The 11,423-nt window shown below is 30.9% G+C and overlaps 1 protein-coding gene across 2 annotated transcripts; it reads left to right on the top strand.

Moving 5' to 3' along the window:
• The first annotated feature begins 6,478 nt into the window (after positions 1-6,478).
• On the top strand, positions 6,479-10,447 carry LOC114748192 (transcription factor bHLH112-like). 2 transcript variants are annotated; one of them, XM_028936549.1, is made up of 7 exons: positions 6,479-7,065; positions 7,237-7,717; positions 7,810-7,911; positions 8,344-8,409; positions 8,579-8,638; positions 8,803-8,856; positions 10,044-10,447. In XM_028936549.1, exons 1-7 carry the CDS (start codon positions 6,641-6,643, stop codon positions 10,194-10,196), a joined length of 1,341 nt encoding a protein of 446 aa, XP_028792382.1. In that variant the 5' UTR covers positions 6,479-6,640; the 3' UTR covers positions 10,197-10,447. The 2 variants fall into 2 exon arrangements, with proteins under 2 accessions (XP_028792382.1, XP_028792381.1); XM_028936548.1 differs by having other exon boundaries at positions 6,481-7,065; positions 8,579-8,644; positions 10,044-10,446.
• Positions 10,448-11,423: the final 976 nt, after the last annotated feature.

Genomic DNA, 11,423 nt, shown 5'->3' with positions numbered 1-11,423 from the left:
GTGTGAGAGAGGGGTTTGGGGGGATGAGGAAAAGGGTCCAGAAAGGTCATTTCAATGTTGAAGAGAACATTATGAAGCAAATGAAGACGAAGAGAAAAACTCCAGAAGGATTTGGACAGCGATGACCTAAACACAAGAAAGTCATGGCTTCTTTTATTAAATTCATGTGTAGTCGCTTCATTTAATTCTTTTTCGAAAACACTATAAAACTCCTAACTATTTGTTTTTTTCTTTGATTAGTCAAGACATAATAAATCAAGTTTAACGGTTCACAATTAGAACAAGGACACATTTCAGTTGAAGACAAAGTTTTGATTATTAAACGATAGGCACACATTTAATTTAATTTAATTTTATATGCGTATGTGACTAGAATTTCATTTTGGCCCTTCATAGATGGAAAGCTACTTAGTTTGACCCCCATTTTTTGGTTTTCAGATTACATTAGATTACATGTTGAATTTGATTCATACATTTCTCCAATTCTATCACTCACAGAATGAGACGTCATGAATACTCTTTTATCAGTTTATCCTAAATCAAATTAATAATATATTTCAGTAGCTACTTTCATTTATATAGTATATGAAGGAAAAAGATATACGATTATTTATAAAATTTTGTGAGGGATCTAATTGAGAATACCTTTTATGTGTGGATAATTTTTTTTCAAATAATAATGAATTTTGTCGGGCATAATAATTTTGGACCTTACGTGCTTAAGAATCCAATTTGAAAAGGGAAACAAATACTACCTCCAGTCTTAATTATAAGAGTTAGTTGGCTAATTTGAAAAGATTAAATAAATAATTTAAGTTAGTTATTTATAATAAATATGTGTTGTTTTTCCTAAAATATGCTTGCTAATTAAGTTTATTGGTTAGAACTACCATTATTAGAGGGACTACTTTGAAAAAAATGCATAAATTAAGAGATAAAGTGAATTGAGATCTTATAATTAGGATCAAAATAAAAGTCAAATGAGGTCTTATATTAAAAAGCAAAAGTAGTACGAGTACTATTTTTATTTTTCATTCAAAATTTTCTGCATATTTTGACCCAAAAAAATTAAACCGCAAAAGGAAGGAAATGTTAGAGTCAACATTTTGACTCTTCAAGTGCCAGTGAGGGCCCACGTGTCGAGGGCATGCGCGTCCTTAGTGGGTCCCACGTTGACTCTTCTTAACGCTTTACTTTCATCGCGTGGGGAACGGGCTAAAGCTTTTAGATCGCTCATTACTGCAAAGCTCCTAACTTGCAATAACCACTTTTCAAAGGCATGGATTAAAAAATTAAGTTGCATTATTGATATAATTTTTATATGATATTATATATATATATATATATATAATATGGAGACCATTAAATGATTTGCATAAAAAAAGTGTGGTAACCAAGAGTTATCAATGATTTTTTAATTAGTAGAGTATTAATTATTTTGTATTTGAATTCTTCAGTGTATTGTCAAATATAATTTTTTTTATATCACGACTTTGGAGTCAACTTAATTATATAAAAAATTCATTCAAAATTTTAATGTATATATTATTTCACATTAAATTTAATTTATGAAGAGAGTTTTAAATTTTAAGTTATTGCATTTTTTCTGGTCTTCAAAAGTTGGGCTATATATACATATGGTATACATATGAGATTTAATCAAAAGTCAACTCCTATATTAATAAATTATCTTATGGTACTTTTTAAGGGAAAAGAATGGAAACCCCATTTACCTAATCAAATTCTTCAAAATGTCAACCCTAATATTTGGCAATTAATTGAAGCTTAATTTGTTCAATCTTTTTCAGATTAAATTGTGATATAGAAGCATGTCATCGTTTTGACTAAGGTCTAAAAACAATGTACTAAACAATTTGGTTGTACCCTTAATAAGTCAATCACCTAATTGGGTCAGTATGGATTTTTAGGCCCCAAAATGATGGCTTTGTTGAACTAATATAAACAAATATTTGTCAATGACTTGACATAATCACAATACTTCCTTAACAAATATTTAAGAAATGAACACACACACACACACACATTATTATACGATGATAGTATGAAGAATCTGATGAAGGTTTTGATATCGAGTAGCTAGAAACAAACAATGAAACACTTCATAGTACTAGTAGTAAATTACAAGTAATTAATTAACGTCGTAATGATTATCAACACTAAAAAGGGTTACAATATAATATTGTTATATTGGTTTTAAAACCAATTAGTTATACTTTGTTGATAGATTAAGAAATTGAATGGGAGAAAATTGATTGAAAAGGCTTGCGTAAATAATAACATTAAATGGTGTTTTTCTATAGTAATGTGCATGATTCTAATTATCTAGAGTTGTTAATTAATAACAAAATTTTAAGTTAAAAACTAAATCAGAAAAATATATACACTCACCCATATAATTTTGTAAGTTTTCCAATAAAAAAGAGCAATATATGATGACTTATATAATAATATTGTATTTTGTAGTTATCTTCTTCAAATACTTACTCCTAAGTCAAATACAATTAGATTCATGCATAACCATCAAACAATAAAAAGATTACAAAATTGAAAATGTGATTGACAAAGACATAAAGAAAAGGAAAAATGGAAATAAATAAATAAATAAAACGAGTTGACTTGGATCCAATTAAACCAAGTTAGGTCGGATGCAAGTTTCAGTGTCGTCTTTGAAATTTCAAGGAAATTAAACTTCATAGAAAATATGGACATAATTAATTATAAATAAACTTGGTGGAGTATACTTTGAAATGAACCAGCCATCAGCTTATTTTTGTATATAATCCATCAATAAACTAATACTGGTCATAGCCCTCACCCTATCGTGCAAGTTATAATAATAAACTTGGAATTTTGTTGTTGACTCAAATTTTAGTACCATTTGTTATACGTTGTAATCATGCACAACTTTTGTATTTCTCATATGATTTAGTATTTCCAAAACTTAAAAAGTCCACATTGCCAACAACCCAATCAATGTAAATTGCGAAGTATTTGACATCCCCCCCCCCGGGGGAATAAAGTGTATATATCCTGTTCCTTTGGGAATAAAACACCAATAAGGTAATGGTTTACAAAAAGAATTTTAAAAATATTTTATTAAAAAATTAATAGGTGCGGTGGATGTGTATGTACACATTCAACGGGATACACATTTCGTTTAATGTCAATGCAGAAGCTGAAATTTTGATAAGATTAATTGTTATTATGTTTATTTTTCTTGTTATTTGAAATTAAAGTTATTACGTCTTAGATAGTTGTGCTGTTCGTGATATTACCTACAGGCACTTATCAACGTAGAAGCTGAAATTTCAGTGAAATTAGTTTTTACTACCTTAATTATTATTATTATTATTTAATAAGTTAAAGTTGTTACCCGTTTTTTGCCATCTAAAGTTGTTGCCCTTATTAAACTATGTTATTAAAATTCACAACCTACTAACACTTGTCAATGCATAAGCAAACATTTTTATGAAATTAGTTGTCACTTATCTTTATTATTAGTATCATCATTTGATAATTCAAAGTTATTATTTGTTAAACTGTTATTGTCAAGGTATTGAAAACAAAACTAGTTAAGATAGCGGATCAAGGGTCAGTAGGTCAAGTCGGAATCAATATGGGGTCAAACTAGTGGAAAATAAAAAAATTTAAAAAAAATTTAAAATTTTATCATTCCATCTAAAGACTAAATATTAATTTAATACCTTGAATTAAAAAAAAAAAATCATATACTTACAATTTTTTTCCAAGCTTCTTTATAATTCCTTTGACAAATTGATATTATAGTATCATATTAAAAAACTCACTGTGCACTAATCCTAGCAAAATATCAAAATAGATATATGATAATAAAATATTGCTATCTACAATCCATTAATCACTAAACTAATAGTTATAAATAGCTTAAGAAAGAAAAAAGTTTTGGCTTAAAATAGTTTTTTTTTTGGGGAAAAAAAAGCAACCAGGTTAACTAGGTCGCTTCAATTTATACTGGGTCACCTCGATCAATTTCACTACAGTCTACTTGCTCAACTGGACTAGTTACCTAGCTAGTTCGTAGGTTTCTGGGCTGAATTGACTAGTTCGGTCTAGGTTTGTATACCATTGTTATTATGGTTTTGATTTTTAGATTTCAAACTAAGAGTATTTAAATAATTTCTCCAAAAAATTTAATCCCAAAATTAGTTTCTCATCACTTTATAATGATTAGACTATTTTAGTGTTCTTTCTTGGGATTTACAGGCTCGGTTTAGGAGCATTTTTGAGCATTAATTTCTCCTTATTTTAAAGAAGTTACCATTTCAACTAAAAAGACATAGTTGAATTATTAAATTAATATTAGTTATTAGAACGTGAACATTTTAACTGTCTGAAGAAAATTTAAATAAATCAAGAGGATAATAAGGCCTTTGACCAGAGGTTGACATGAAATCTAATCTTGATCTATGCTACAGTTGTGTTAGGTCAAGCATTAGTTAGCGTTTTAGTTTCTCCAACTCACGTGTCTATCACGCGCCTCCATCCTGCGCTTTGGCTATCCAGCGTGGCCTTTGGAAAAATTGATACAACTCTGCTTCATTACCTGCTACGCATAGAGTGTATATATAATATTACACATATATACATACAGATACATATAAATTATATATATAAAGACACACAAATGTAATGATCAACTTGGACCACTTGAATGGACCTTTCATCTTTAGCAAAGGGTAAAATTCTTTTGCATTATAATAATTCTCGACCAACAAACTAATTGATAGTTTGAAGGTTTATATAAATTTCTATCTAACGCGCGCGTCAAAAAAGAAAAATAATTGTAAATTCTCTTTAAGAAATCATGACACACACAAACACACACACACACTAACAACTGAACATTTTATTCGAATAATTCCTGGGTGAGTTATTTCAACTCCATTATTTTAATATTTACAAAGCGTACACTCTCATTATAAAATAATGTCAATTATCCATATACTTCATGAAAAAATTGCACAAGGATTTAGTTGCATTTGTATGTCATTTAATTATTCTTCTTCATTAGACTTCATATATTTTCATCACCACAATTAAATACCTCCAAACAGTATATAAAATTCTGGCAAAAGAAAAGACAATATACAAAAATACTCATATAGCAAGACTTATATTTAATACTTAACAGTGCCTCAAACCAAGCTGTCTCCAACAAGAGGATAACTATGCCTATAAAAAAAATAGTTTTTCCTTTTTATTTTCACCCTTTATTTAATTCATAATATTTTAAACCTTGACTATTTAGAAACAAGAGTATCAGTTATTTCTAAAAAGGTATGTTTGGAGACAAATATTAATTATATCTATAAATTTATATTGTGAGTTTTATTTGGGAATAAAAGGAGAGTGATAAAATTAGGACTTATATCTAATGACGGAGGAATTTGATGGTTTTATGTTGATTTGGAAGACAATTTAATAGTAGGGGTATTTCAACCTAATTCTAAGTTTTTTTTTTTTGGGGTTCCAATTCTTTTCATTTAAACTGGTTTTCAAATGATCCAATTTAATTATGCTATTGGAGATAAAAACTAAATTCTTTTGTCATATTTATAATATTTAAAAACTAAATAATCATAATTTCTGTATCTCTTAAAAGCTAAAGAGCAAATGTTAAGGACAATGCGAATTAACGCAGGCTGCATGGACCACAGTCTAGGTTTTTTTTTTTTACAAAAAATTAGAAAAATTGCTGGGAAAAAAAAATCAACCATTGAAATATATGCAATTCCTTTAAATTTGTTTATAGACCTATGTGCAACTCATCTTCAGCCAGGTGTAACCTATCTTCAACTTGTGAAAAACGCAAGCAAGACATTTCCACATGGTAAAAATATGTTGTACAGATACAGTTAAAATAGACTTATTTATTCACTAAAAATGAGTTGTACCTGCTAAATTCAAGTTTTTCTTTTTAATGTGAAAATGCTTCTCAAACAAAAACTTTTCAAGAATTTTTCAAAAAATAACAATAAATTTTCTTTTGCTGAAATAAAAAGCAGAGAACTATTTTTTGAGTATAGTTTAATTTTTTCTATTATAATTATTTCCCCTTTTGAATTAAAAATAAGAAAACTTCATCTGTTAATTTTAATACATATCTGGTGATTGATGGCCTTAAGATGAAACCCCACCACTATCACCATCATCCTCATCTAACATCATCATACCCTCCCTATTCCTTTATACATAAGGAACAACACAAATTTCCCACAAGACATGGATAATAATTCTCCCAATCTTATTATATAATTTCTCAAAAGCAAGACAAATCCCGAGGGAAAAAAATAATCAAAATAAAATAAAATAGTGAGAGAATTAGAATAGGATTCAAAATTCTTCTCTCTCACTCTCTCTCCCCTCGTTTGTCCAATCATCTCCCTTGCAATGTCAATCCGATTCTGGTAATCTCCTCTATCGTCCGTACCCTTTTGAACCGTTTCATATATAAAATGTCTCTCACACAAACCCATTTATAAGCCCTCAAACAAAAACACACACAGGTCAGAAGAATTAAACCTCATCAGAAGATTAAACAGAGAGTTCTAATATACAGAGCGAGAAACTATAATCAGAGATGGGTGAGGAATTTCAAGCTGGGATTTGTGGTGGGAATAATTACTGGTGGATCAATAACAACATGATGATGAACTCAACAACGCGAAGTGTTTTCCCTTCGATGCTGAGTTCATCTCCGTGTTCTGTGCTCACAGCTAACCACGATCTTTCTGGAGGAGGCGGAGGTATGATTGGCTACAGCACATGGCAGACGGATACGGTGGACTTGAAGGCCCCAGACACCGCGGAGGCGACGGCGCCGGCCACCTCTCTGGGGTTTCTCGATGCAACCACGACGACGAAGCCACTGCTTCAGAATCATCATCATCATCATCATCATCAGACTGCAGAACCTGATATTGCAGACAATCATCATAATAATGGTTCTATCTTGATGGATTCCTCTTCTTTGGAAATGATCATGGGTTGGAATCATTCTCTCTTGTAAGTTTGTTCTTCATGTCTGGTCTCTGGTCCCAAGCTTCAAAAAGTTTCTCTCTTTCTCTCTTTCTTTCTTTCCCCTCTCTTTCTTTTTCTTAATTATCAGATAAAAGATCTCAGCTTAATCATATCTATATATGTATATTTAGATCCTTTATATTTTTGAATTTTCAGCGGCAATTCTGTATCACAAAGCCAAGATCAGAAGAGAGAGATGTCGATGAAGAATCAAGATTTATGTGGTGGTGGTAATTTCTCAGTTGGGTCAGTTCCAGTTTCTTCAAGTTCGACGTTGATTCAAAGTTTGTATGATATTCCTCAAGCAGCACAGTCACTTTTCACCAACCCTCCTATACCACAATCATCTTCCATGGCCTATTCTTCAAGTACATCAAATAATTATGGCGCAATATCTAATTCCACTGATCAATTCATGCCTTCACCAACTACTACTACTACTACTTCGTCTTCTTCTTCTTCTTCTTCTTGGTCCAGACCCTCTAATAATAACAATCCCTTCTTGAAGTCTAGTGGTGGTGGCTTGCACTTTTCTAACTGTACTCCTTTCTGGAATGCTTCTGCTGAAACAACACCCCATGTTTTTGCTCCTTTAATTACTGAGAAACCCAATTTCACAAGCTCTCTCGTACCCAAGGTATATATATTATCTGTATTTATATGTAACTCTCTATATAATCTTATGATGGTTTTTCTTATTATATTGGTTCCTGACTGGTTTGAGTACAGCCCAAGAGAGAAGAAGTTTCGGAGTCGGCAAAGAAAGGTTCGTGTGAACCTGCAATCAAGAAGCAAAGGATTGAAACCCCATCGCCATTACCAACTTTCAAGGTACATTAGTGTAAAAGTTCACTAACAAATACATAGCTTGACTAGTAAGAGGTTGTATTATAGCTTATTTGAATCCTTAGTATGCAATTGTGTTTAAAACTCATTCGGATAGTTTTCCTGTTATTGTGGCCCTATATTTCCATCTTAACTAGGATTAGTTGGAATCCAATCTAACTTTTGAATGTCAAATATATTTTGATTTAATATAGAAAAAAAAAGTCAGGAGTCCTACATTGGGATTTACCTTGAGAAAAACAATCTTATAAGGTTTTGGGCTCTCCAACTCTAATAGTTAGCTTTTCGAGTGTGATTCTCTTATGAACTTGTGTTGGTTACAAAAAGTTAAGGGGTTTTAATTTTGATTTGTTCAATCTTCATAATATAATTTTGCTTGGATTTTTAATCTAGTTAGGTGTGTTTATGGATGATTAGGTTCGGAAAGAGAAGCTAGGGGACCGAATCACTGCTCTTCAGCAATTGGTGTCGCCTTTCGGAAAGGTGAATTTTGTTTCTCGAAGTGTCTCTCTTTGATTCACTTTTTACTATTTGTGGTATTGTGAAGAGTTAAATTAACAACCTTTGCTTTACTTAAATGTTGAAACTTTGAAGATTAGATTTAAAGAAAGAAAGAAATAAACTAACCCACTTTTTGTGTGTATTTTCATAGACTGACACTGCATCTGTTCTTCACGAAGCCATCGACTACATCAAGTTCCTGCATGAACAAGTCAGTGTATGTTTCATTATTCTAATGATAATTTTGCTCTCTCCTTTTTTCCTTACTTTCAAACCCTAATTATTGATAAAGCCATACAGTTTAAATAATTATTCATGAACAAGTAATTTACTTATCTAACAAGTTGAGCTTTTTCTTCTAAATGCCAATCCCAGGTTTTGAGCACTCCTTACATGAAAAATGGAGTTCCCATCCAACACTGCCAGCAGGTACTTCCGCCCTCTACTTTCTCATAACTTCTGAAAATTTAAGATTTTCAGTGATAATTTTTGTCGGAATGGTGAAACTTTCCTGGCATGTTGTTCCTTAAGTTCAAAATAAGTTGAAAAAATTATTGAAGAGGTTAACGTAATGGTCCCCACGCCCCCCAAAAAGTTACATAGACGTTTTCCGAAGGAATTTAGAGAGTCTGAAATATAACTAGACACATTATTCATTATGATTTGCTCACGCCTTGAGCCTAAATATTGTTTGATGATATGAATGTCATTATATATAGTTTTGACATATTGAAATATTGATATTATCTTCTTTTTGCTTTTTGGCAAATGATACATCGATATACTGATTAAAGTCTCTTTACAAGTCCCTATCAAAAATTGTATTTTTGTACAGATATCAAAAACAAGTTTCTAAAGTCTGAATCTTGTGCATTCTATTATTGAATGCACAGTATATGTATTTAAAGAGATAGAGAGAGAATAAAGAGTGGATTTAACAAAAATTAAACAGAGAAATGGAAAAATCAAACTCCAATCATAATTAATTCTATTATTTTCTCTCACTTTCTCTATTAAATTTCATGTGGTATTTCTTTATTCTAAAGAAGCACAATCCGGGATAAAATGTCATGCACACTTTCCCCTTCTTTTTTCCCCATAATCTCCTGAATAGTGCATACAATGTTATATGCTAAATTTTATATTATAGGCTAAATTACGCAAAACAAATTGCCCTGAACTCTGTTTTTAACCATAAATTGTGTTTGAACTATATAAAATAATTCTCTTAATGTGTGAAACTTTATAGCAAACCCATGGTCTATACATTCAATTTTCTGTGGACGAATCCTAAACATCAATTATATACTCCCTTAAATTATATTTTTGCGAATGCATAATCTACCAAGCTCTGAATTATGTGCATATGTATAAACCTCCCAAGCTTCAATATATATTTGTCTGTGGACAAGTGATGGCCAAAATTACCAGTAGTTAGAGGATTAGTTATGTACATAAATTTAAGGGTTTAGGAGGATTTATTGTAAAGTTTCAAAGCTTAAAAAAGTTTATGCATGACATAAAGTTCAGAAGAGTTACGTATTAATTTCGGCAATATTATTTATTGGTTGGGAAATAATAATAATAATAATTATTATTACTTGTGATTATTGTAGGGTTGTGAAGTGAAGGAGTCATCGGAAGGGCCAAAACAAGACTTGAAAAGCCGAGGGCTGTGTTTGGTTCCTATTTCAAGCACATTCCCAGTGACAAACGAAACACCTGTGGATTTCTGGACGCCGTCATTTGGAGGGACACTCATCAGATAAAACAACTAATTAATTAAACCCCCAAGAAAAAAAGAGGGTAATTTTATGAAGAGAGACTTAGTTATTATTATTATCATTATCATTATTTTCCTGAGCAGGTTGAGTATTTTCACTATTAAATTCCCACAACTGATTATATATAATAATCATGAATTCAGTGAATTCAATAGTCCAAATACTCACACCCCAATTAGTCATATTTTCATAAAATTACCCCTTATATATATATATAATATTTATCTCTCTGGTTAATTAATTAGAGTTTGGGAACAAAAACAAAAGAAAAGAAATGAGGAAAGTAAATGGCCAAAGACTTGGAAGGAGACTGAAGAGAAAAAAGCTGAAGAGAACAAAAGGAAAAGCAGCGAGGAAAGGAAAGAAAAGGAAGTGACCCTTCAATGCTGGGCCAGGTACAAGCGCGTATATGAGAATGATGTAGGGACTACCAAATGATTAATTATATAAATCTTTTATGTATTAGCTCAGCTAGCTAGGTGCTTTATGAATAACACAGGGTATTATATTTGGTGTTAATTAGTATAATTTATTTTAAGGGGCAGGAACAAGTTTAAATTCAGCTGGATTTCACATTTTTTGTTAGATTATTATGTATTAGACATTTTGATTTTTTTTTTTTGTGGGTTCAAGTGTTTTGTTAGCTAGAGAGATTTTATGTGTAATCATATAGCTGAATTTAGCAGAAGAGGCTAGTATATGGCTTTTGTTCCTGTTTATTATACAACATTTATCATATCTAATGTATTTTTGCACCGTTAATTAAGTTTAGAGCTTTTTTGCTCGAAAAAATAATTTTTTTGAAGAGTTTGGAGTCCCACTTTTACTATATCTACAGTTCTACAAGCGAAATTTAATTCAATAAATATGTTGAGATATTTACTTTTAATCGGATACTAAAAACTGCCATTGAAAAAAGGAAGTGGGCAAGTAGGGCTTAATTAATAATTGATTATATTAAGTTTAATTAATTTTTCTTTTGTTTCTATTTGATTAGCTTATTTACTGGAAGGGTTAGTGGGAGTGGCTCTCTTTTGCTTTCTTCTTGACAAATAGAAGGCTTGTGCGCGAGGGCACGCGTGGATCACTTTACATCATTAACTATTCTTTGGTAAAAAAGAAATCATGGACTATTCATTTCGAAGCATTTGAATTATTATTATTTTTTTTTTGGGTTATGGTGGCGAGACATTTTCGAGAATTTAAAATAAT

The sequence above is a fragment of the Neltuma alba genome, unplaced genomic scaffold, assembly GCF_004799145.2.
Source record: "Neltuma alba isolate B1F8T4 unplaced genomic scaffold, ASM479914v2 tig00005632_pilon, whole genome shotgun sequence".
Classification (NCBI taxonomy): domain Eukaryota; kingdom Viridiplantae; phylum Streptophyta; class Magnoliopsida; order Fabales; family Fabaceae; genus Neltuma; species Neltuma alba.
The sequence above is the reverse complement of the archived record's forward strand: the minus strand, read 5'-3'. Positions and strand labels throughout refer to the sequence as shown.